General features: G+C 35.6%; 1 protein-coding gene and 2 long non-coding RNA genes across 4 annotated transcripts in view; 1 reads left to right on the top strand and 2 right to left on the bottom strand.

Moving 5' to 3' along the window:
* LOC147843665 (uncharacterized) overlaps nucleotides 1-27,951 on the bottom strand; it is a 628,067-nt gene that overhangs the window by 491,647 nt on the left and 108,469 nt on the right. The gene's annotated exons all lie outside the window — the stretch shown is intronic.
* On the top strand, nucleotides 45-27,688 carry ppp4r1l (protein phosphatase 4, regulatory subunit 1-like). Of its 2 annotated transcripts, XR_015494171.1 has the most exons (21): nucleotides 45-245; nucleotides 1,111-1,155; nucleotides 3,291-3,420; nucleotides 3,827-3,933; nucleotides 4,018-4,160; nucleotides 6,299-6,445; nucleotides 7,385-7,492; nucleotides 9,315-9,380; nucleotides 9,548-9,706; nucleotides 9,964-10,088; nucleotides 11,581-12,050; nucleotides 12,286-12,503; nucleotides 14,259-14,342; nucleotides 14,540-14,725; nucleotides 16,194-16,355; nucleotides 19,171-19,271; nucleotides 19,371-19,491; nucleotides 19,587-19,721; nucleotides 20,947-21,088; nucleotides 24,703-26,135; nucleotides 26,234-27,688. XR_015494171.1 is itself a non-coding variant. In XM_087258059.1 (20 exons), exons 1-20 carry the CDS (start codon nucleotides 239-241, stop codon nucleotides 24,846-24,848), a joined length of 2,802 nt encoding a protein of 933 aa, XP_087114185.1. In that variant the 5' UTR covers nucleotides 45-238; the 3' UTR covers nucleotides 24,849-27,688. The 2 variants fall into 2 exon arrangements, 1 of the variants encoding a protein (XP_087114185.1); XM_087258059.1 differs by having other exon boundaries at nucleotides 24,703-27,688.
* LOC147843667 (uncharacterized) lies at nucleotides 12,416-15,482 on the bottom strand. Its single transcript, XR_015494280.1, has 3 exons — nucleotides 14,905-15,482; nucleotides 13,689-14,833; nucleotides 12,416-13,644 (listed from the first exon to the last, which is right to left on the bottom strand). It is a non-coding gene; the product is annotated as an uncharacterized LOC147843667 (long non-coding RNA).

Raw genomic sequence — 27,951 nt, 5'->3', positions numbered from 1 at the left:
ATTCACGAATCGGACGTCTGTAGACTAGTCACGTGACCGACATTGTCTTATTTTTTTCCTCACCGAGCGTTCGGTTGAGTGATACGGGAATTTGCGCTATTTACTCGCTATAAAGTGCTTTGTTTCGTTGACTTCCTCTTTGTTTTATATGTACTCGATCTTCACATAGATGCCGGGATTGAAATAAGAGCAGGAAATCTTTTGAGGAAGTGGAGTGACAGCGCCGCTGTAAATCAAGATGGCAGGTAACGTGCTTTAGTATGTTTATTTAAAGCTTTATGAGGCGGTTTAAAGAGAATCTGCTATGTTATCACTGTTGACTTTAATAATTTTTTATACCATTTTTACATTTCTGATGTTGTAAGAACAAAGGTCCCTGCCTGGGGAAATTTTAAGTGGATTAACACTAGTTGCGAGTTGGGGAGCTAACGGTAACATCCTGGGGTATTATAAAAAGTAACCTTACTGTAATAAACAGCTAGGTTTAGCCAACAAGGTAATATGTGATGTATTAAATAATTTATGGTGGAAATTATGTTGTACTTTGAATTAAATAGTACATACCAATGTAGTTTAGTTGACTGGAGCTTGACTGTCAGTTTGTTAGCCAGCCTGACCACCGGGGTCGATTCCGGTTAACACGCTTGGATAACATTAGCTTATAACCTTTAAAACGTACAAAATACGTGTCATACTTTAAGTACAGCCTGTATGCACTTTTACACTACAACATAAAGTGTTTCACACACACCGTGCCCTAGTAACTTACTGTTTAGCACGCAATGTCATGTAGTCATTTAAAGTTACCCTCAGTTGACAAGTGAGATATAGAGTAAACTAACATTGTGATACATGTTAAGCCTGTGTCATATAAGCTAGCATACTATCTTACGAAAATAAACAGCAGTTTTTGGACATTATGAGTGTTTTTTTTTAAGTTAAAGGCCTAAAATGCTGTCCAGCTTGGTAGCTTAGCTAGGACTGGGTTGTAAAAGACACAACCCAACTTTATGTGACAGATGCCAGCATGACTTTAAACTGACAGTTTATCTTCTTAAACACTTTTCACAAGTCAGCCTTTGATTTGAAATGTTGTGTTTGTTTCCCCAGGTCTGTCTTTATATTTTGAAGATGGTCATGATGATTTGGATGACTGTGAGTATACAGAACTCTTCAGCAAATTTTATCAGTGCGAATCTTATATATGGATTTGTTAATCTTATATGACCTTTTAGGAAAGTTTTATTTATCCTCAAATATTGATTAAAAGTAAAAATTACTTTGATTATTAAACTCAAGCAATTGTAATGCATTTATAAATACAAAATATAGTGCAAAAGACATTATTTCACAATACTTTTGTCATGGTAATATTTGCTGTACTGTCGAAATACTGATTTGAATAGAAAAAACCTTTGAGAAATTACGTTAACAGAAATGTTTTTTTTCTTAAATAAAAACCAGAGAAAAGAATATTTGCTTAATTGTGGTGAAAATGTTCATTTTTTACCCCTAAAATATTAATGTTTGTTTAATTGACTTTATAATATGATCTTTCAATGATTTTAAGGGTTTGTTCACACTGTAGGTTTTGATTTAACTAATAGAAACTCTCGTGCAATGTTTAGTTCATCTGTTGTGATTAAATATAAACACTGCCATCTGAACTGGTGCACATCAAAACACTGACAGAAAAATACTTTTAAGAAATGAGTCTGCTTTCAAACAAACAGTGGTGAACTGAAATATGAATGAAACATGAACCAAAGTCAGCTAAAGGAACAAAAACAGGACATGACTTAAGCATATCTGTTTTTGTCTCATGATAGTTGCAGTGTTGAAAACATACTTTAATTAATGGTAGATTTGTTGGTGATATTAGGAAATGTTTTTATTCGGGAAATGTTTAAAAGGGGTTTTCTGAAAGAATTTTTACCATTGATCAAACTGAAACAACTTTAAGACTTTTTATCAATGTTGTTATTTGTATATATTTTTGGACAATGAACGAATGATTAAGAAACCGTTATAATTGCAAATCACATATTGAATATTTAGTACAAGTATTGCCATGAAGAGTCAATGTTGCTGATGTGGCATTTTGCCCAATTAAATTCAACACAGACATTGGAAACGCATTTTCCCCTCCATTTTTAGGTTTCATGTTTAAAATGACAGCTGAAAGATCCAGGACCAAATGTTTAATTTTTCTTGTTTTGATCTAGACCAGTGGTTCCCAAAGTGGGGGTCATGGGACAATGAGGGGAGATGGGGGCCAAAAATCTAATTCATTTTATTAAACTATAAGAAATACCATAGTTTATCCATAGCATACAGAAGAAGAAATAGTAGTTAATTGACACATTAGTAAAACAACATGCAAATAAAATGCCATCAGCCTTTTAAATATTAATAGTATTTTTTTTTGCAACCCCTTTTAGTACGTTATATTAAAATATCAGATACAGCACATTTTAAAGCACCAGCTTCTACTTTCTGACACCGTTACGGCAATCGCATACATAAAAAAAAAATACAGGCCACAATTAAACATGGAGGATGTTCTCTGAGTGGTGTTCTCCAAAATTAAACAATGAATAGCCCCGTTCTGTGCAGGGTTTATGCCCAGCAAACAATTTTGTGTTTAATAGACGACTAATAACTAAACTTAGGCTGTCAGTGAAATTCTAATAGACATCTAAGAATAGCTCAAAACTAGACTAGTCGTCAAATAGACAGATTAGACGGACTTTAAATGTGTAGTCATTTATTTCTGTTTATTTGATGACTAGTCTAGTCTAGTCTTGGCCTTTTTTTAGACGTCTTCACTGAAAGCCCAAATTTAGCCTCGTTTTAGCCAAGACAACTATGTTTAGACATCTTTTAAAAACAAAAAATGCTTGCTAGATATTTTTATTATCACCTCAGAGGATATTAAGGTCACGAGTCACTGGCATTGTTATTTAGGGGGTCACAGGCTGAAAAGTTTGGGAATCCCTGTTCTCTTGACCAAAAAAATCAAGAAAGCCGAACAAGACTTGTTATTGCACTTAACAATCTTTCCTAGTTATTCTACAGACAGCTAAAGTGTAACCATCTTTGCAGGCAGAAGTTTATTGAATGAAATAAAAATTGATTTACTGTTCTTTCTACAAAAAATAAACCATTTCTCTTTTCATTAGAGTGGATTTCTAGTTCAATTTAACTGATTTGTCATTTGATAGGACCAATACACTGCATGTTAACTTGTATACTTGACCATTAACTGTCCCTATGGGTCTGTCTTGCAGTTGGATTCGATGACTATGGTTCGGAGTGTGAAGGGATTCGGATAACAGCATTCCTGGATGCAGGCCAGGATAATCTCACCCCTCTGGGCCGGCTGGAGAAATATGCTTTCAGTGAAAACGTCTTCAACAGGTGAGATGTGAAGCTCTGCAGTGTGAAACCAGTAACTGTGAGACGTGTTATGTGAGACCTCTGTGTTTTCCTCTGTCATGCAATACTTGGTGTTTTTTTAGGAGTAGTGTAAGATGTCCATAATGTAACTATCACTTGAATTCCAGTGTGAATCGATACAGAAGAACTTTTATGGCACAATGGTGGAACATGAGTTTCAAAATGTAAAGGCTTAAAGTACACCTGATATTAAGTTGGACCAGAAATAGCTGTAAGGAGCCAAAATTGTCATTGCAGAAGAATTTGGCTCATACTTAAAGCTTCTTATGTTATTACTGATATTATAGCTTGAAATTTGTTGGAAATATTGCGTTTAGACAATTTTGTGGTAAATTCTAATGTTATTGTATGCTTTATGTATTTTCAGGCAAATTGTGGCTCGTGGATTGCTGGATGTTCTCCGGGAGTTCAGTGCTAATGAAAATGACTTCATCAGTGTCATGGAAACGGTTGCCAGGATGTCTGAGGATGGAGGTTTGTATGGCTTTAGACTTTATTTGACTTGATTCCGTATGGTGGAACTCTGTGTAATGTCATAAATGTAATGCGATGTTACAGAACCGACAGTGCGAGCAGAGCTAATGGAACAGGTGCCAAACATTGCCATGTTCCTCCATGAAAATCGCCCCAATTTCCCAGAAGCTTTCTCACGGTACCTGGTTCCCATAGTGGTCCGCTATCTTACAGATCCTAATAATCAAGTGAGTTTTATTTAGCAAAAATATTTGTTCTGTGAGATGTTCTTCCTAATAGATGAAATAATTACAGATTTTTTTTTGTTTATTTATTTGTCAGTATTGTTGTTGTCTGTATTTTTTTTTGTATAATGTTTATTAAGAAACCTATGTTTGTAAAATGTCTATTGAATAAATGATATAGTGTATAATATAATACACACTACCTGACAAAAGGCTTGTCGCCTATCCAAGTTTTAGGTTGGTCATTGTGTATCAGAAGTGGCTAATATGAAAGGCAAAGGCCTCTAGATTATGCTTATTTTACCAAAATAAAATATGATCATGCCTTGATTTTTAATTATTAAATTAAGACAGTAAGATCTGACTTTGTTTAGACAAAAGTCTTGTCACTTAACAGAAATAATGTACAGTATAGAATATAAAGTCATGGTGCAGTGGAAACAGAATTAATATTGTGTCTGACTCCCATGAGCTTGGAGGACTGCATCCATACATCTCTGCAATGACTCTAATAACTTAATAAATAACAATATGGAATAGCAAAAAACATTCTTGTAGGACTCCCAAAGTTCATCAAGGTTCTTTGTATTCATCTTCAATACCTCCTCCTTCATCTTACCCTAGACGTGCTCAATAATGTTCATGTCTGGTGACTGGGCTGGACAATCCTGGAGCACCTTTACCTTCTTAGCTTTCAGGAACTTTGATGTGGAAGCTGAAGCATGAGCAGGAGCCCTATCCTGCTAAAGAATTTGCCATCTTTTGTGGTTTGTAATGTAATGGGCAGCACAAATGTCTTGATACCTCAGGCTGTTGATGTTGCAATCCACTCTGCAGATCTCTCGCACGTCCCCATATCGAATGTAACCCCAAACCATGATTTTTCCTTCTCCAAACTTGCTGATTTCTGTAAGAATCTTGGGTCCATGCGGGTTCTAGTAGGTCTTCTGCAGTATTTGTGATAATTGGGATGCAGTTTAACAGATGATCCATCAGAAAAATCTGCCTTCTGCCACTTTTCCAAATGGCATTGGAATGGCATTAACATGGCATTAAAACATCAATAAATGTAAATAAAATACATTTTTATTTTAAAGTTTAATTATTTGCCTTTTTTTAGTTCAAGAATGCTTGAGCTTTAGTGTTTTTTTTTTGCTTTATTTTTTTAATTTGTTTATGAAAACATTACACTCAATAGCGTACATAATTTTTATTAACAAATATACATTATCTCGGTGTTATTACCTGATACCACCCAGAACATGCACCAAAACACTGGCAAACAAAACAGCAATTATACAGCATCATCAAAAGAATCTCAGCCAAAATATTGGAATATTAAGCAAAATAGTAGACATGTAAAATGGCAGGAGAAAATAAAATATCACAGAAAAAAAAATTACAGAGCCTTGTAAATGGATCCATCTGAGGAAGGGGCCCCACATATTGTCATGAATCTTCTGTTTGCCAAATCTAGAAAAGTAATCTTTTCAGCTTGAGGGCAGAAACCATTTCAGCTAACCATTAAAAAAAAAAAACTAAGAGGTGTGGTGGATTTCATCTCCATCAGAATCACTCTCTTTGGTAGCACCATGCCAAACATAAGAGAGAGTTGTTGATTTTTTGGCCAAGTTAGAGTCTTATTCAAACAATGCTAATTCCACATAAGTTTTAATGACCTTTTCGAAAGCCTGAGAATAAAGTCTGAAGATACTTTTCCAAATTTCAGATGCTTCTGGACAAAACCAGAATATATGACCATAGGTCACACAAAGGAGAGATAGAAGAATACAGCTTATTAAGTTTGGTTAGTGTTTTCGATTGAAAGTGCTTTAAAGAGGAACATTCAAAAATGCTGAGAAACATTTTTTTGCAAACATCATACTTTGCTTAATCCTTTACTGTTGACATGCTGAAAACTTTAGGGTTGAATTTCTAAACCTTCCTATTGTGTAATGATTCTGTACTACCAACAGAGCATACCTCTTTTGTAATAAACTGTACATTTCACAACAACTATCAGATCACTTAAGCTATGTTCACTTTATTATTCATAATCTGAAGACAATATTAAAGTGATTAAACTTATTATAGATCCTAATACCTCATTGTTGTTAAAATCTGTCTTTGTTTTTCCTTAGGTTCGAAAGACGAGCCAGGCTGCACTGCTGATACTACTTGAACAAGGTTTGATGAGTAAACCAGATATGGAAGGAAAGGTCTGCCCTGTGCTTCTGGAGCTCACTGAACCCAGTAGTGAAGACGACCTGAAGATCGAGGCTGTAGCGGTAAGCTTTTGTGTTAAAGAGATTTATAGTTCACCCAAAAATTAAGATTTCCCATTAATTTACTCACCCACAGGTCATCCAAGATATAGGTTCCTTTCTCTCTTCAATAGAACTTTACAGAAGATTTTAATCTGAATCCATGGTGATTCATATAATGAGATCATCTTTTGACATAAAAAATAAACACATACAGACGAGTCCAAATTAATAGCTGACACACTGAGGCCTTGTGAAGCAAAATTATCTGTCCATGTCAGAAATTAAACGTTATTTACAATATTATTATGATCCACAACCTGGTCAAACAGTTCTAATCATAATCATGTTGCTTTAATGATGTTTGCGCAAGGATGCACGCTTGAACGTGAGCTCGGGTGACTCATTTTTTCAATAGATATTTGTGATTGTGTCATCAGCCCTTGTACATTCGTCTTTAAAGCGACAGGACTACAGTCTGACTACATTTGCACCTAGAACTGTTTGACTAGGTTGATAATATTCAATTTCTTACACGGACTGATCGTTTGGCTCAGACCTCAGTGTGTCATCAGGAGCCACAGCTATTGATTTGGACTTGTTTGTTTGTGAGATTTTTAACCTCAAAAGACTATCCCTATTGACTGCCATTTATATGAATCAACAAGAACCCTTAATTCAGCTAAAAATCTTCTTTAATGTTTTACTAATAAAAAAAGAGCGCCTTCATCTTGGATGACCTGTGGATGAGTAAATTAATAGGAAGTTTCATTTTTGGGTGAACTATCCTTTTAAAGAGAGCAGAGCTAACTATCCTTTTAAAAATAGAGCAATGCATTCATTGGACTTTTCATCGTACCTTTAATCCAGTTGGGATGAAGTGGATATCTTCATGATGTCCTCCAGGCTACTGTGCTAATTGTTTTTGTATGATTGGGTTGAACTCTTTATGTTTTGGTACAGATCATGTGCAAGCTGGTGACCATGTTGACTAAAGACACGGTGGAACATCTTTTATTGCTGCGCTTCTGCGATCTCTGTAGTGACACCAGACTATTTCAGATCCGCAAGGTAATGATGCTCTCAAATGATCCAACCTGCCCATTTATCAGTTAAAACGTCTAAGGTAAATTATTTTATATTGTATTTAAGAAGAGGGTTTAAATCAAAAGAAAAGATATGCTGATCGAAGTGAAGTGTATGTGCATTTTGTAATGTTAATGCAATTTGTGTCAGTGTTTTACACATGTTGTACACAATAGAATGAAGTCAAAAATTGCTTTAAAAAATATCTGTGTTTTATAAATGCAACTTATAATTTGTTCGTTATGCAATTGTTTAGTGTTTCTCTCTCACTCTCTCTCTCTCTCCTTTTCTCTATCTCTTAATCCCGTTCAATTCAATAATTGCTTGATTGGCATGACAAATGTTAAATGTGTGTGTGTGTGTGTGTGTGTATATATATATATATATATATATATATATATATATATATATATATATATATATATATATATATATATATATATATATATATATATATGTATGTATGTAAATATATGTATGTATGTATGTATGTATGTATGTATGTATGTATATATTAATATATATATAAATATATATATATATATATATATATATATATATATATATATATATATATATATATATATATATATATATATATATATATATATACACACACACACACACACATTTAACATTTGTCATGCCAATCAAGCAATTATTGAATTGAACACATACATATATATGTATGTGTATATATATGTATGTGTATATATATATATATATATGTATGTGTGTATATATATATGTATGTGTATATATATGTATGTATGTATGTATATATTAATATGTATAAGTTTAATTAAATAAGCATATAAATAATATATCATATTCAGTAAATTGTATTATCATTCAATATATCATATCATTCATAAATATTGATAAATAATAATAGATCAGAATAAACTTTCTCTATCTTTATCTCTCTCTCTCCAATTCAATTTAATGATTGCTTTATTAGCATGACACATTTTACAAATGTATTGCCAAGGCAGTTATAAAGTTTACATAAAGTAATATACATATATATTTAAAAACTAAAAAAAACATAGTAAATACAGTAAATAGTAGTATAGTATAATAATAGTAATACTACTACTACTAATAATAATAATAATAATAATTAAACAAGTAAAAATATTAATAATAATAATAATAAATCTGAATAAACTCTACATTTAACAATTAACATTTATGGATAAAACAGTAATAATAATAAATAATAATAATAATCAGTATATTTACAATGATTCACTAATAATAATCTAGATGTCTCTCTCTCTCTCTCTCTCTATTAAATGTACACTTATCAAGGCTTATTACAGTAAAAATAGCAATATTGTTAAATATTACAATATCATAACATAGAGACTCAATACAAAAGTTCTCATACTTTTACACAGTGGTGTTTACTACTGCACTTCAAAAAAGTATGAAAATATCATGTTTCTGTATTAATAATATTCTATTGTTTTTGAAGAGAAACAGAAATGACAGTCCTAAAAACGAAATGAATGCAAATGCCTCACAAAACAAGCATGCAGTTTGCTGATTGCATGTGCATGTTTTTGACTTGTTTTGCCATTCAAATAGCTGCAGGAAGGAGAGTCAGGCTTACATTGTGTTAAAGCAAGTTGTGAAGAATGTTAATCTACTTTTGCAGCTCGTGCTGCATTAGCAGCTAGCTATGCTGTTTGTTTTGCAGCAGGCGTCTTTTTACTAAATAACAGAAGACCAAATCTGACCTCATTTCAGATGTCTAAACCATCTATTACACTTTTTTTGTGTGTGTGTTTCTCACCACCAGGTCTGTGCAGCAAACTTTGGCGAGTTTTGTTCTATTGTGGGTCAGGAAGCCACAGAGAAACTATTGGTGAGACTTTTTGTACATGTGGCTTGTGCTTGCTTGTATATATTTAAATGCAGGGCTAAAATGTAATTATATAAAGAGCTGCTTGTACTAAACACACAAAGTCAGTTTTTGTCTTCACATGACATCCTACTGTTTTAACCAGGCCTCTTTTTTCGTCCTAACCTCAGATGCCGAAGTTTTTTGACCTTTGCTCAGACAGTCTGTGGGGAATTCGGAAGGCCTGTGCAGATTGCTTCATGGTTGTTTCAAACTGCACTTCTGCAGAGGTGCGACGCACAAAATTGTCCCCCTTGTTCATCAACCTCATTAGTGATCAGTCACGCTGGGTAAGTGCAAAAGCAGCACACATTAACACTGTGCTCTTACATGCCGTGACTCAGCATGTAATTTATGTACTCACTAAAGGCAAACACGGTTTATCTGATGGTTAGCATACAGCAATGTGGAGTTGCACCTTTTTTCTTCCTTAGTTTAACATGCTTTATTACATTTTAGGAATTATACGTTTTTTTATATAAATGAAAGCGACATCTGCTTATATTCTTTTTGTTAAGTTTTTTTTGTATTTGTTTATTTATTTCAGGTACGCCAGGCTGCATTTCATTCTCTGGGTCGTTTCATTTCAACATTTGCCAACCCTTCCATCACAGGATTACATTTCTGTGAGGATGGGACACTCCGTGAGATACCGAAAACCTTCTCAGAGAGGTAAATTAAAAAGGTTTCATGGAAAAAAAAAAAACTACACTTGCTTGTGATTTTTATTTAGTTGTTTTTTTTTTTCCCTTCTTCTTCTTTTTTTTTTTTTTTGGATCTGATCTCGATTCCAGAATTCTGAGCATTGACCAATACAGAATCCCTTTCCGACACTGTGCCAGTTTTTTGTTGTTGTTTTTAAGCATAATACAGTTTCTATAGTTCTGGTGATAACTTAAATAATATATGTTCTTTAGTAAAAATAACAGTCCCTTAAGCCTGCTTTATATGACAGATGAGACAAACTAACTAAAAACGTGATGCTTGCTGCAAACTAGGCTACACTATTTAAGCGTTCGTTATGACATTGATATGATCTGTTGTGGTTCAGCTTATGTTTCCTTTTTTAATATTAAGATTTTTTTATCTGTAATTGGCTTCCCTAATCGTTGGTTAAAAAAATCTGCCTTTAGACAAAGCCTGATATTTTCCTGCAGGTTTGAAGCAGACTAAACCAAACCATTCAAGGCCAGTTTTACTTAATAATCCTTCGCCTAAACTCGCCACTAGTGAGATGTAGAAACTAAAAGCATGTCTTAAATATATATATTTTTTTTTTGGTCAGAAAAAATCTTTTTTAAATCAATTTCGTTTGGTATAATTTGTTGATTTATTTGAATGTATTTTTGTTGGTCAGTTATCTTCAAAATAAACAAGAATATTTGAGGTTAAGTTCAAAACAAGGTACGTTTATAGGCCTATGCTTCAGCGCACAAACTATATATATATATATATATATATATATATATATATATATATATATATATATATATATATATATATATATATTATTGTTGTTATATATATATTTATATATATAATGGCCATTAATATAAAATAAAGGCCAAGTTTTTTTTCTGTCTTTTGGTTCAGTCTTAAATTATCCTGTGAATGTTAAGTGAACGAATAATAAATCTATTTATTAGCTTCCTGATCAAGACTAAATAAGCAAGGAGAACCAAGCCAGAGTTGTGAACACACTCTTAGTTACTTTAAATATTGATTTATACTATTATTCACAACTTGACTTATTTTAATGATTTATTTTTTACTATACTACTATATTGGTGAAGATTTGCATTCTACTTAAGGTTCACAATTTTATGCAGCAAAGCAGTCTTCAACACTCATAATACGAAAGATTGCAGTAATAAATCAGAACATTCAATGTAGGAATATTTTACCTATACATTTTCTAATAGAAATTGTTTTAATAAATGTCTAAAATCTAAATTCTGATATTTGTTTTCATAATATTGCTGTTTTTATAGTATTTCTAGCAAATAATTTTAGTCTCAGTGGTCATAACTTTAAATATATATTTTTTAGGTTTAACTTTTGAGCAGTAATGTGGTAACTATTATTGTTAATAATTCAAAAACATCTTTACAAAACTAAGTTAATAAGTCTATCAACTCAGAATGAATCTCTCCTGTCTTTGCAGTCATGGTATGGAAGTGACCAACAGCAACTCCAGTAACAGCCGCAATGCCTCCATCATTGGTTCTCCAAACACTCTCATTCAACCCCGTTCAGAATCACTTGAGTTCATTTCAGACACGCACATTTCACCGTCACATCCTCCAGAAGGCCATTCTCAAGAAAACTCCACCAGCCGGAGCCAGTATGAACGCTCGGCCCCTTTATCCCACCAGCAACTGGACGACAACATGATGTTCAACTCCTTCAACTTTTGGAGACCTCCACTACCTGACATCACCCAAGACCTGCAGCTGCTACAAGGGCAGGAACGAGATGTGACGCTCGAGGAAAAAGAACAAATCACGAGGGAAACAGAAGCTGACAGGAAAGACATCGTGCCAAGTTTAGACGCACAAGGCCCAGCCACCAGCTCGCAGATCCAAAAGGTTTTAGACTGTCTTCAACCTCATCTAGATGATCCAGACGTGCAAGGTGAATTTCAAAAAGAGCTCATGTTATTTTGCTTGTTTCTAGTGGAGGACAACATTCGCAAATACTCAATGTACAGGTTTAAGTGAATTTTCCTGATTCTTTACGTGTCCTAGTCCTTCCCCTGAAATGTGGGATGTTGACGCACATTGATCGTTACAAATATGATGATAGTGCACACCCCTGCTTTTCTCCAAGTCAGTAGTTATTTATTTCCCAATGTGTTTTCCACTTGCAGCACAAGTGAAGGTGTTGTCGGCTGCTTTGAAGGCTGCTCAGCTGGAGAGTCAGACGGAAGACGCTGATGATTCTATGTCAGAGAGTAACGGCTCCACGGGCTCCCCGACATCGGAGGAGCTCAGTGCCATGAGTGAACTCTCGCTGACAGACGCTCAGATCTCAGACTCGCCCTCCACGTCACCTGTGCTGGTGGATGACTCTGAACACAGCAGCGAGGTGAGAGAACAGCTTTCTTTCTTATTGTTGAAATGTGCAAATATTATAGCTTTGGAAATTAATAGCATATACTAAGGATTTCCTGGTTGATACAGTTTCTATATAAATTTTTTTCATTTTCATGGTTGCGGTGGTTTTTCTGTTATGTTCATTTGTTAAATGTGTTTTCTTTAAGTGAATATAATGAGAATGTCATTGACTACGTTTACATAGACATCAGTATTGTTTGCCTTAATCTGAATAACACAATAATCTGATTAAGTTGTTTATATGAGCTGCTTTTAGAATGTTCCTTTCATGATCCTGTTTTACATGTTTTAGTACATAATTCTATTAACATCATTGGGTTACCACGCTATCCACGTTTTCTCTGGAGTTTCACGAAATTTCATTTTTAATTTTAATAATGTGCCATCGCAGCTCACCATCTGCAATTTTATGTAATAAAAGTTGATAAATCATTATAGAGAAATGTAAGGCTGTTAATGTATTAAACATCTTAAATGCTATTTTACATTGTATTACCTTTTGCAACTTTTTTGATTATGCACGTTTAGTTATTTGTTAAAGTTTGCCTGAATTTAATCTGTCAATATTGGGATGCTGTGTAGTTTATGTAGATTCAATAAAATCCTGCTAAAACTGCAGTGACCAAAGGAAACATTGTTATTTCTGTTGTTTTATAGGTGCCACCTCCTGGCGTTAGCATTTTTATTTATTTATTTATGATTCGTTTCTTACAATCAGAATTAAATGTACTTTTAAGTTAATAAGTTAATGTCGCCAATGTTACCGGTCTAAACCTAAAGTGTCGATGGAAACTTAAAACCTTTAGAAAGAGCATTAACCCTCGAGTACTGTTCAAATTGACTACCCTTTTGTTATGTTCGTGGCTGTTTTTGCACAGTTTGCTTTTATTAAAAGCACATTTTTTTTAATTGCAGACACTAAATTATCTTTCATTCTAGATTGTTGATTGTTTTCCTTGTTTGGAAGAGGTCCAGTTTGTCATTTTTACTGTTGATCATCAGTTGGCAACGTTAACCCTTTAGATTGGCCTCTTTTATATGGAGTTCTTTGGAGTAAAACAGCATATTATAGTGTGCGTTCATAAATACACACTAACTATGTTTATTATGTTCTGAGGGGGCTTGTTCCCCCCCCCCCATCCCCCCCCCCCCCTACATATTCCTGTAAGTGTGCAAAGGTCTTTCTCAAACTCTCTCTCTCTCTCTCTCTCTCTCTCACACACACACACACACACACACACACACAAACACACACAAACACAAACACACACTATACTCCATATAAAAGCCAGAAACTAAGCTTTTTTTGCACTGCAACTGATGATCAACTGTAAAAATGTCAAATTTGACCTTGTCCCTACAATCAAGAATGCATATTTATAGTGTCATAGTTTTGCTAATTCTATCAAAAAATGTAGTTAAAATGGAAGTCAATGGGGCGAAAACAGCCACCAACATTATGAAAGGGTGGTATCAGAGTGTATCGAGGTTTTGAAAAATTCCAAAGCATTTTCCCAAAATATGTCAAAATAAGATTTATCACTAAAAATCATTGCATTTGCTGTAAAACAGAGAAAGTTGTGGCCAGATTGAGCCTCAAAATCACCCCAGAGTGGATGAACACATCCCATGCAGTACTTAAGGGTTAGAAAATGGTCATTCTCTGGTTCCTGTATGTACAGTACACTGTAGAAAATTCCTCATACATGCTAATGTGTACACACAGGAGTCAGACCTAATAGAACATGTGGAGGAAGACAAAGACTCGGATGCAGTTAAAGCATGTGAAGAGGAGAAGTCTAAAGTCCAGGTAATGCACTGCTCTAGATAAGTAACCTATGAAACCGAATCCAAAATCCATATGCCGGGGTTACAGTTAGCCTTTATTTTCAGATTGTTGTACTAACCACAGACTTAAATTGTTAATTGACTTTCAAACTATTAATGACAAAACATGACACGTTGATCAACTCTGAAGTTTGCTAACTGTCGTTGTTTGTGCCTTAGAATGTAATTCCTCAGCAGTTGCTGGATCAGTATCTGTCTATGACAGACCCCGCGCGAGCTCAGACCGTGGACACTGAGATTGCCAAACACTGTGCATTCAGCCTGCCCGGCGTCGCCCTCACACTGGGCAGACAGAACTGGCACTGCCTCAAAGACACCTATGAAACTCTCGCATCAGACGTACAGGTATAGAGATCTTTAAAGATAGATTATCATTGCCTGGTTTTGTAAATGTGCTAATTATGAGGTCTAGACACATAGTCTGTCTTAAAATGGCATTTGTCAAAGGAAGTGCTACAGTGGAAGGTGCAGATGTGTTAGATGTTGAATGTGTTACAATCAGGGTTCATACGTTTATGGAAAACCTGGAAAAGTCATGGAATTTCGACATGGCATTTTCCAGGCCTGGAAATCTTTTGTAAAAACGGCAAAAACCCACAAAGTTTTGGAAAAGTCATGGAAATTAATATAACAAATATCTGTATATGGCAGTTCATTCCGCTGTGGCGACCCCTGATTAATAAAGGGACTAACCCGAAAAGAAAATGAAAGAAAATATCTGTATATTTGAATTAGGGCTGCAAGATAATGGAAAAATCTGACATTACCATATTTTGTATTTTTGTGATATTTCTTGCGATGTGAATACAATTTCATCAGATGATTTAACAAGTTTATTTGGATTGATCAGGGGGATTTTGTAGAGGAGTAAATCTCGAATAATATAACAAATAAATTAGAAGCATAGATAAATAAAATATAGTAAAGATAAAAGTGAATGATAGTTTTCTTGTATTCACTATTCAGGTGCAGATATTAAATAATCAACACTGCGTAGTCTTCATTTTATATTTATCCTTATTAAAGTTACAAAAATTACTTGTGGTCGGATGTTTTAAAATGAGAAATATTGAAATGTTCACACAGTCACAGGCCTTAAAGACACAGTTTACTCAAAGATTAAAATGTACTCACTGTTTACTCACACTTCACCTGTTTCAATACTATAGGAGTTATTAAATGTTTGTTCAATTAAAAAAGAAGAAGAAAAAGAAGAAAACTCTTTTAAAATAAATGTTTGAAACAAGTTAAGTGTGTAATAAAAACGAGAGGTAATTTTTGGATGCACAATCTCTTTAAAAATGCATGCAGATGATAAACTTTTAGTCCATTATGATTAAACTCTATATTAATTTATAATCCCAACATTGCATGCTGCAATGTGTCTATTTCGGATGCACATATTGTGATATCGGCGCTGAAATTATATATTGTGCAGCCCTAACTTAAAAATAGGTTAGTTGTCTCTTCTGTCCTTGGCCAAAATCTTGCTCTCACATTTTTAGTGCTGTGCAAGCAAAATCAAAATCAATTTGACATAGATATAAAAATAAATTTGAACAAAATAGATTTTTGCGTGTTCTATGATATGCTGTAATAAATTTGAACGTCATTTGTTTTTCTTATTATTTTTCATGTATATGTAGACATTACATGAAACATTAAGTCATGAAAAAGTACTTGAAAGTTCTGGAAAAGTCTTGGAAAAGTCATGGAATTTTTGTAGTAAAAATGTGGAGGTGTGAATGCGTTACATGTTCAGTATGTTACAGTGGCATCTACAAATGCTTTACATATGTTGAATGTGTTGCAGTGGAAGGTGCGACGGACGCTTGCGTTCTCCATCCACGAGCTGGCAGTGATTCTGGGTGATCAGCTCACCGCAGCTGACCTGGTGCCCATATTTAACGGTTTTCTCAAAGACCTCGATGAGGTGCGGATAGGAGTCCTCAAACACCTGTATGATTTCTTAAAGGTGAGTATTTCTTTTTTCTGTTCTTTTTTTTACAACTTGTATTTTTTTGACAGCCTTACTTATATTTGACATATTGAGCTAATTAAGAGACCACTTACAGTTCTCAGTTTTTCTGAAATCACTGCTTTTTAGGTACATGTTTTATTAAAATTGTTGTCTTTGTTTTATTCTGTAAAGGTCTAATAACATTTCAAATAAAAAAAATATTGTCAAGTAGAAGATTTGTTTTTTCAGAAAATTAGAAATATTGTTTGTTCGGATTTTATTTTTGTAATTTAACGTTTTTTTTTATATAGCTTCAATTTATTCAGGTAATAAACTGTTTTGTTTAAAAATGATATTAAGACACTGTTTTAGGGCTGTGCAATTAATCGAAAATCCGATTTTGATTTCGGCTTCTAATGATGATGAAAAATCATTAATGGAGATAAACGATTATTCCATCATATACTGCCCCCTTTTCCAGTTGTACACGTGTTGCTCTGCAAAGCTCAGTTCCACATGAAAACGACTAAAAGCATGTGCTGTGATGTAACTTTTGCAGCACGGGATGCGCATCATTCATAATTTTAAAAGCGCAAAAGAGCACGTGCAGTTATGTGTGTGCACGTCGCGCGCTTAGCCTCGGACAGCAGAGCACATACACACACATCTAACGACAATGGTGATTATTTATATTAACCCTCATTTGTGTAATAAACAAACAAGTTGAGAACCAAAAGACACGTTAAAGAGAAACCATATCAGAGCCGCACTATTCTAAAGTGACAGCGTGCGGTATTCCTGCTGCTGCCGCCTGTTTTTATTATTAATCATCAATAATAAAATCAAAAATACAGTGAATATACTTAAAGCACAGTTTAATTATAACAGATTAAATAACTCATCTCTAATAACTGATTTCTTTTATCTTTGCCATAATGACAGAACATTTTATTTTGCTTGATATTTTTCAAGATGCTAGTCTTCAGCTTAAAGTGACATTCAAAGGCTTAATTAGGGTAAATAGGCAAGTCATGTATAACAGTAATTTCTTCTGCAGACAATCAAAAATATATATTGCTTAAGGGGGCTAATAATATCAAGCTATTAAAACAGGTTTCAAAATATTTAAACCTGCTTATATTCTAGCTGAAATAAAACAAATAAGCCTTTCTCCAGAAGAAAAAAAATATTATTTAAAAAATACTGTAAAAAAAATTCCTCTGTTAAACATCATTTGGGAAATATTTATATATAAAAATAAATTCACAGAAGGATGAATAATTTTGACTTTTTTGAATTTTTTGAACGTTTTGAATAATCGTGATTGCAATTATGTCCAAAATAAACGTGATTATGATTGTTCCCATAATCGAGCATCCCTACACTGTTTAATAATTCTTATTTAGCTTGCACATTTTTATACAGATAATTGCCAAGGGAAATTTATTTTAAACTTAAAGGGCCATGAAACCCTCCTCTTTCAGTTCAAGTTTACCTCAGAATTTGTTCAAAAAGTGCATCATGATGGGCGTGGAGCGCTGTGAGCAGAGGGCGGAGTGGGCGTGGTCAGAAGAGCAGGGGAAAAAGAGGGGAGCGAACAACTGTGCAGTTGGCTCACAAAATGAGACGCAAACTGTGAGGAGACCCATGATTTTATAGTTTACAAAGTTAAAATGCAAAGAAATAAACAATAATTTAATGTCCTGCTACATATGTTATTTGTAATTTTATATACACAACCACCGTCTATATCATTTTAAAGCTAATCATGTTTATATAAACACTATAAATGAGGGCTTCTCTCCTCAATCCCCGCGTCTAAATGCATTCACAGTGGAGCAGTGCAGCAGGGGTCTTTGCCTATCTATTTCAACCATTAGCCCTGCCGTTAATCTGGAGGATTTTAAAAATGGGCAAGCAGCAGATATAGGCGATCTGTGTAAATGAGAACGAACTCGGCTGATAAAAGTCTGCCATTCTCCAATTCTCATTCAGCTCTCCCGACAAAAATGACTGCTGCACATAAACAGCTTTGCTGTATCTGCCCTGACAGCATCATGGGGAAAAACAAGCAACAAACCCTGTGGATCATGGAAACAAACACATACGACCCTTCATGAACTGCTGTACTGCATGCCGTCCATTGACGCGGCCTCACCCAGTCATTGGGTCTCACAGCTTGGCAGATCTGCCTTGCCTTCAGAAAGCACATGCTCTCATGAATAATTAAGAAGCAGGCTCTTCTCATAGGAAAATAAAACTCAGCTATGAGTAATAATGAGAAACTGACGCATCATCACTTCGTTGGCATTATTGCGCTACGTCCAGGATTTTGATCCCTCCCCAAAAAATATTTTAAACCCGAAAGATTAAATTAGCTGACAAAAGCTCAAAATTATCAATATTTCTGCACAATTAAAGCTGACAGGTGCTAACTTTGTCTTAACTTATGCTCAACACACAAATCGGTTAAAATCTAAAAAAAAAAAGTACTCCAGGGTTTCTTGAACCTTTAAGTTTAAGCATTAGTTTAGGTCATCTTGTATCAACTATATTTTTATCACTAAACATTTCGGCGGCATTTTATTTTACTGTGATTAGTCAAATCTCTTACAAAGACTTTAAGTAGTGATAGCAGTAAATCATTCCTAATTGCAAGCAACCAACCCTAAACCAAACCTTACGCCAAGTATCTTACAAGGTATTTAATTCCACTGTAACAAGCACACAATAAAGTGAAAGCCAATGAAATTGTTTTATTCAACAACCACTCCATCTTCCCTGTCCTCAAAAGTTATTTGTGTGCCCTTTTTTATTTTTATTTTTTTAGCTTCTTCATGCCGAGAAGCGGCGGGAGTATCTTTATCAGCTGCAGGAGTTCATGGTGACCGACAACAGCCGAAACTGGAGATTTCGCTATGAACTAGCCGAGTATGCACTACTTTACAAAAAGCTTCATTTACACGGTGTCCTTTGAAACCTCCAGGCGTGATCTCACTCTTATGGTATTGTCTTTGTATGTGTGTTTAGACAGCTTATCCTGATCATCGAGTTGTACAGCCACAATGACGTCTATGACTACCTCAGACAGATCGCACTTAACCTTTGCTCTGACAAAGTGTCCGAAGTGCGGTGGATCTCCTACAAACTGGTGAGACTTGTTTCCTGTGGCACATTTGGAAAAAACAACTCTCTGCTGGCTTTATTGGCTCCATTGTTTTTTGTTGTCTTGTGAATGTTTGTCAGGTGGTGGAGATCCTGCAGAAGTTGTATTCCTGTGAAGCTCATGACTTGGGACTCAATTTCATTAATGAGCTCATTATGAGGTTCTGCCACAGTCCCAAATGGGTCGGGCGTCAGGCATTTGCTTTCATTTGCCAGGTATGATGTTTGACTTCAAGAATCATTCAAAGGATTTACAGGGTTTCTTTTTAATCTTATTCATTTATTCTTCACATTTGTTCGTCTCTTATTTTGTGCTGCTCTTTAACTTTTTAAATGAATGTTTTAAATAGAATAGTCATGATGTTTCTTGACACACCGAGATGGATAAATCTGAAATGATGAGAGCACCATAATAGACTGTAGTGCAGTTAAGTGTTAGTCAGCGGGTGACTTCTTTATATTGTCACTACACTAAACTTTTTATTAATGCTTTCAAAATGAAAAACACAATATGTACGGAAACAAAGTAAGTTATTTTATTTCATCTTGCCTGAAATGTGGCAGAAAATTACTAATATTTTATTTAGTGGGATCATTTTTACCTGGTGTCCGTGGGGTCTTATAAGTTGATAAATCAATTTAGAGAAGTTTTTTAACCCTTAAAAATATTCTAAAGTCTTAAAGTCTCAAAGTCTGCTGTTATACATGGTATTAAATTTCTCAGAAATTTGCGGACAATTTATATATATATATATATATATATATATATATATATATATATATATATATATATATATTTGCATAATAACTGTTATATTAAACAAATATCATGTATATACACACACAGTTGCAATCAGAATTATTAAACCCCCCTTAGATTTTTTTTCCCCTTTTTTTAATATTTCCAAAATTATGTTTAACAGGTCAAGGAAATTTTCAAAGTATGTCTGATATTTCCTCTGGAGAAAGTGTTTTATTTCAGCTACAATAAAAGAAGTTTAAAATTTTTTAAAAGCCATTTTAAGGTCAAAATGTTTAGCCCCTTTAAGCTATTTTTTATATATATATTACTACGCATGAATACATACATGCATACATACATACATACATACATACATACACACACATAGGTGTGTGTGTGTGTGTGTGTGTGTGTGTGTGTGTGTGTGTGTGTGTGTGTGTGTGTGTGTGTGTGACAATTGCTAAGATTTAGAAATATATGCCATATATGTGTGTGTGTGTGTGTAAAGAAAAGAATTGCCATGTAGTTTTATTTATTTTATGTCATGTCTTTTTTTTTTTTTTTTTTTTTTTTTATGTAATTTAATTTCACTTCAAAAGAACTAAAGTCTGACATCATGGGGTTTGGATGTGAAACCTCTCATGTAATGTTTAATAGTATCTTATTGTGTATTGGGATGTTTTCTGTGTTTCCATATAGGCGGTAGTGGAGGAGGACTGTATGCCCATGGACCAGTTTGCCCAGCACCTTCTGCCCAGTCTTCTCAGCCTCTCATCAGATCCTGTGCCCAACGTCCGTGTGCTGGTGGCCAAGGCTTTACGGCAGAGCGTGCTGGAAAAACGTAAGACACACACGCACAAAACTTAAGTTGAAGATGGCTAGTTTTTTAACTGTTCACAAACCTTAAACCTCGCTTAAACCTTTCTTAAGGGTTATTTTAGGCTCCAGTTGTATTTATAGAGAATTTGATAGAGCAGAGTACAGCTGTTTTAAAAAGCAAACAGCGCCATCTGCGGTTAAAAACTTAAATGAGTATTAAAGAGCCCATATTATACATGAAATAGGGTCATATCTTGGTTGTAAGGGTCTCCAACAACAGTTTAATATGCATGCAAGGTCAAAAAACACTTTCATGGTCTTATAATCTGCATTTATTTTTACCTAATTATCCCAGCGACTCCTGTATGAATCGTTCAGGGATTCATTTGTTCCCAAACCCCTCCTTAGCGCGAAGCTAATCTGCGCTGATTGGACCGATGACAGTCTGTTGCGATTGGTCGACTGCCTTCAGTCAGAGAGTGAAATGCCAAACAGCTAATCAGCAATATAAAAGTAATCACAGTTCATACACGCTCGATAGTGTAGGCGTGGATTTTAGCTGCCAGTGGGTCAATGTAAATGCAGACTATGGACTTGAAAATACAGACGACTGACTATTTTATTGAACAAAAACTCCAAAAACAGTTGAGGAGATCTCCTAGCTTCTCACTCTGCTCTTTTCACAGACACACACACACACACACATACGCACTTAACCCTGCTCCGGACGACAACGCGCGCGCGCGCACACACACACACACACACACACACACACACACACACACACACACACACACACACACACACACACACACACACACACACACACACACACACACACACACACACACACACACACACACACAAACACACACACCTCCGGACGACAGCGCGCGCACGCACACACAGACACACACACTAACGTTACTCCCCGTCCACGGAGCTCCGTTAACGCAGCACGCGTCGCGTTTTTAACGTGACTTTGCACACGATAAGAGAATATAGCCAGTTAACCTCACACAGTACACGCGGTTACAAGTAACAAATCACAACTAAATACATTTGCAAGCTAGAGTCAACGAGGCAACTTTAATCGCACGTACTTACACTTGAGAAATGGAGGAAGAAACCCATCCTGACGTCTATCAGTAAGTTACTGATCCTTCCTTTAACAAACGCTGATGAAGTATTCTTTGTAGCATGTAGCTTCCAGAAGTTTCCAGTAGTTTCCAACTGCTTGGCTATAATGCTGAGGTTTCATCTTTGGGTAGAGACTCAATATATCCATCTGCAGTGTGACTTCAATCGACCGGCGTGTTTGTGGGTGTGTGTGTGTGTGTGTGTGTGTGTGTGTGTGTGTCTCGGTTTCTGCGTCAGAGGGCGGGGCCTCAGGTTTGAAATCTCCCGGGTTTGCGCGTGCACGTGAATAACTTGGTTTCGTTCGTACGTCATGGCGAAACACCTAATGAATCCGTATCAAGGCGACTCGTTTGAAGCACTATGAGTCGACTCTTTTTTAGATGAATCAACCGTTTTTAACACTGTACACTAACAGATTTAAGCCTTAGCTGGATACTCCACTTCACTTAGAGCTGTGTTACACACTACATGGAGGGGAATTTTCAAAAACCCATAATATGGGCTCTTTAATTCAAGAGTGAATAGTGATGCATTTTGAAAAAAATGAACCGATTTCTCAAACATTTTCATCACATTTCTCAAACAAACTATAAAATGTTTTATTAAAGCAACATTAAGTAGCGCTGCACACTGTTGAAAAAATGTGATATTAAGATTTTTTGTATTGCTGCAATATACATTCACCGGCCACTTTATTATTTATTATCGTTAATGCACATTTCTAATCAGCCAATCACATGGCAGCAACTCAGTGCATTTAAGCATGTAAACATGGTCGAGAGGATCTGCTGCAGGTCAAACCGAGCATCAGAATAGGGGAGAAAGGGGGTTTAAGTGAGTTTAAACATGACATGGTTGTTGGTGTTAGACGGGCTGGTCTGAGTATTTCAGAAACTGCTGATCTACTGGGATTTTCTCACACAACCATCTCTAGATTTACAGAGAATGGTCCGAAAAAGAGAAAATATCCAGTGAGCGGCAGTTCTGTGGGTGCAAATCCCTGATGTCAGAGGAGAATAACCAGACTGGTTCGAGCTGATAGAAAGGCAACAGTAACTCAAATAACCACTTGTTACAACCAAGGTATACAGAAGAGCATCTCTAAACACACAACACGTCCAACCTTGAGGCGGATGGGCTTCAGCAGTGAAAGACCACACCGGGTGCCACTCCTGTCAGCTAAGAACAGATAACTTATGCTACAATTCTCACAGGCTCACCGAAATTGGACAATAGAAGATTGGAAAAATGTTCTGTTGTGGCATTTGGATGGTAGGGTTAGAATTGGGCATCAACAACATGAAAGCATGGATCCATCCTGTTTTTTATCAACTATTTCAGGCTGCTGGTGGTGGTGTAATGGTGTTAGGAATATTTTCTTTACAAACTTTGGGCCCATTACTACCAATTGAGCATCACGTCACAGCCTACCTGAGTATTGTTGCTGACCATGTCCATCCCTTTATAAGCAGTGTTCCCATCTTCTGATGGCTACTTCCAGCAGGATAACACACCATGTCATAAAGCGTAAATCATCTCAGAGTGGTTTCTTGAATATGATAATGAGTTCACTGTACTCAAATGGCCTCCACAGTCATCAGATCTTAATCCAATAGAGCACCTTTGGGATGTGGTGGAACGGCAGATTAACATTATGGATGTGCAGCTGTGAAATCTGCAGCAACTGTGTGATGCGATCATGTCAATAAGGACCAAAATCTCTGAGGAAATTTTCTAGTATCTTGTTGAATCTATGCCATGAAGAATTAAGGCAGTTCTGAAGGCAAAAGGGGGTCCAGTACTAGTAAGGTGTGCCTAATAAAGTGGCCTGTTAATGTATATCGGGATATGAATATCATTTTATAAGATCATTTAAGTAACCCATTAAACATCAATTTACATTGATTGAGAGTGTATATGCATAAAATTTAATACAAAAGAGCAAAGATACTAATAAGTAGTTCTTTATGGTTTTCAGACAGTCCGGAGATGCAGAAATTCAAAAGGCGACTGTAAAATAACACTATTCAGTAGTCAACATTTGAAGTGAATTAAAACCTTTTCATCAATGTTGTCCTAAAACTATTAAACAACACCTATTTCTTATTTTTATAAACCTTTTTTGATCCACTTCAAATGTTCACTACTGTACTCTATATTTGTTGACTAGTCAGTACTGTAGTATTTATTCATTGTATAACTTAATACAATTATCATCATGATCACTTGTGGCCCAAATGGTTTAAATTTGCTTTAAATTCTTTGTAGTTGCAGAAAAAAAAAACTTTCGCTCTATTAGGGTTAAACTTTTGATTTTTTCAGCATTCTGCTTAAATATTATCCCAAACCAACGTTGCCGATCCTGCGACCTGACTATTGCTGACCTCTCATATTAGGATATTGATGCTGAAACGATATATTGTGCAGCCCTAATATTTAGCTTAAATCAGTAGTCATGAGTACTGAGTGCCTTTTCTGTATACGCTCTGATTTCAGCGTATTTCAAGGACCCAGACAGCGCTTATTCGGATGAGCTGGAGAAGACTCTGTCTGTGCTCCGCAATGACGAAGACAGAGACGTGCGCTTTTTCGCCACACTGGATCCCAACAGAAACATTATGGACACCACAGCGTTGATCTAGCACCTTGTACAATCCGCACATGTAAACAAGCACCAGCAGGAACAACACTAAACGGATTCACAGACGAGCGTTTACAAATAGGAACTACTGACCAAGACCTTCGCATACACACACACACACACACACACACACACACTCACACACCGTTTCCTGTCCTAACACAATCCACATAATTAGTATATGCATATATTATGCATTGTTTTGATTTATACACAAAGTGGGCCTCATTCATGAAACTATCTATGGAACTATAACCAATGAGGTGATGCAGATTTACTTTCCATTGTGGTTTTTATCCAGTTAGATGATTAAATCATGAGATATTGCAATTGAAAATCAAGGAAACTTTTCATGCGTGAGGCCCACCTAAACTCTCACTCACACAACAACCATTTCACCTCTCTGAATGGTGCAAGGTTTCATTTGCACCTTCGTGGCAGCGTAAGTATGTGGATTGTGTCATTTCTCCTCATCAAACCGTTCTGATGCGACCAGCTGCCCCTCCAAAGCAAACTGTACATTTCTTTTTTTCTTTCTTGTGGATTTCTTAAAGCTAAAGGACTAAGAAGACAAGCAGACTGACACAGTGAAGTGCTACTAACTCAGGGAGACCTGAATTGTTTTTGTTTTTAAAGCTGCAATGCCGTAAAGTGGTATCGAGCTGAGCCCAAGTGATGATGCCTCAGAAATGTTGCTGCGTTCACCAACCTCCTGTTTACCCAACCCTCAGGATGCACACAGACCGTGGTGGAAAATGAGTTATTGCAGCTCAGGAGCCCCAAAAAAAAAACTCCCTATCCTTTTTGTAGCTCGTCCTCGTCTTCCCTGATTGGTGGAGAGCGGTTTTATTCCTCGCCGTTTTATTAATAAAAGGGGCCAGTATTTTAGAGGGATGTGAGGTGTTAAACCAGTGCTTTCCAAGCAAACTTTAGAACCACTAGATGAAACTATTTATCAGGCTTTAAAGGAACACTCCACATTTATTTTGGAAATAGGCTCCTTTTACAAGTCATCTTGAGTTAAACCGTTTCCTATTTTTAATTCCATTCAGCCAATCTGGCTCTGGTGAGTGCACTTTTAGCTTAGCTTAGCATAATTCATTGAATCGGATTAGACCATTAGCTATATGCTCAAAAACAATTATACCTTCTGTTCAAAGCTTGACTGTTCTATAGTTAATTCGTGTCCTAAGACTGACAGAGAATCGAAAGTTGATATTTTCCTGGTTGATGGGGTTATAGGAACTATACTCTCATTCTGACCTAATAGTCAAGTGGCTTTGTTGTCGTACTATGGCTGCAGCAGGTAGAATGATATCATGCAGTGTCTGAAAAGAGTCCCCAGCTAGGGAACAGTGCTACATAATATCATTGCACCTGCTGCAGCCATGCGACTACAGCAAAGTTCCTTGATTATTAGGTCAGAATGAGAGTATAGTTCCTATAACCATATCAACCTGGATAATAGCAACTTTTCATTTTCTGTCAGTCTTATTAATGGTGAAACTACAGAACAGTCAAGCTTTAAATAAATCCTTTATCCAAACACTTTGATTTTTGAGCAATGCTAATGGTCTAATCCGATTCAATGATGTATGCTAAGCTAAGCTAAAGTAAAAGTGCTACCACCAGACCCATGTTGTGGCTGAATGGATTCACAAATGGTAAAACTCATCTGTTTTACTCTAAAGTAGAGTGTTGTGTTCCTTTAAGACTACAATGACATTTGATTTGTCAATTGTGAACTCGACCTGCAGATGGCGCTGACAGGTTGTCTAAAGCGAGCACACTGTTTAGTCAGATTTGCACTAGTTAAATCAAAGCACGCCATGATTCCTCTTATTCCGACAGATTTGCTTTCAGATTAATAAGCTATTGCGCTCTTGAAGTCGGACCATCCGTTTTTATTAAGCATGGCGGTGCTGCTCTTGGCATCGATTAACTCTCTATTAGATGCTGATTGGTTATCGGCATGCCTGTTTAACTGTTTAAGTATTTCAATTGCGAGACCGGACTTCCATCAGCATACAAGGGCAAACTTTGCCAGGAGCACTTTACTGTTCATTAAGGGTTTAATGGAAAGAGAATGACAGGTTCTTTTATATAAATAATAATAATAATGGTAATAATAAATCTGTTGGATCGTGAATTTTTAACAAGGCGACTTTCTTGACCAAACTCAAGTGGTGCTCGGATCCAGTGCGTTTATTCTCACAGATGTGTGTGTATATGGATTATGTTTATGGAATGTGTAAATGGAATTGTTTTTAAGAAAATATATTAGGTTTAGTCTAGTTCTGAAATGCAGCCTGTGATCAAATCGCTGATATGATTTTATTGATGATATCGGCAGGATTCAAGGCCAGTTTTTGTTCTTTCCCTGTGGCGAAGATTGATTTGAGGTTGTATGAAGGGGGACGTTGTTTTCCTCGTGTTCTCATGTGTGTTTGTGTGTCTTTTTTGTTTGTCCGATTGTTTTTCTTCCACTTATATGGACCCTGTTAATAGTAGATTTATATTTTGTTAGATTATGTTTTCTCCAATAGGTTGTTTTGTGTGTGTGTGTGATTTTCCTGAGGCACTGACATCACTGATGTCAAAAGCAAAAACCACTTCATCTGTCTGCGTATGTACTGATCTACTGGAAATGTTACACGATTAAGAAACAAGCTTTTAATTTCCCCCCCCAATCTTTTATTTTTCTCATTGTATCATGGTTAAAGATTTTATATCCTAACCTTTCAGGTTACAACCTTTGTAATTTTCTGTGCATCTCTTTTAAATACATTTTATGTATTGTTATTTTTAGTATTTGTTAATTAAAATAATATAAATTTGAAATCATTTTTGTGCCTTTTTTTTTTTGCAAACACTACATTTGGTCTATACTAGTCATGTATGCTTTATTGTAATATTTAAATTACAGTCAACATATTGTACACACTACCTGACAAAGTCTTGTTGTCGATCCCAGTTGTAAGAGCAACAAATAATAACTTGACTTCTAGTTGACCATTTGGAAAAATGGCAGAAGGTAGATTTTTCTGATAAATCATCTGTTGAACTGCATCCCAATCATCACAAATACTGCAGAAGACCTACTG

Source organism: Danio rerio, chromosome 6 (genome assembly GCF_052040795.2).
Source record: "Danio rerio strain M-AB ecotype USA chromosome 6, GRCz13ab, whole genome shotgun sequence".
NCBI classification, from domain to species: Eukaryota; Metazoa; Chordata; class Actinopteri; order Cypriniformes; family Danionidae; genus Danio; species Danio rerio.
The sequence above is the reverse complement of the archived record's forward strand: the minus strand, read 5'-3'. Positions and strand labels throughout refer to the sequence as shown.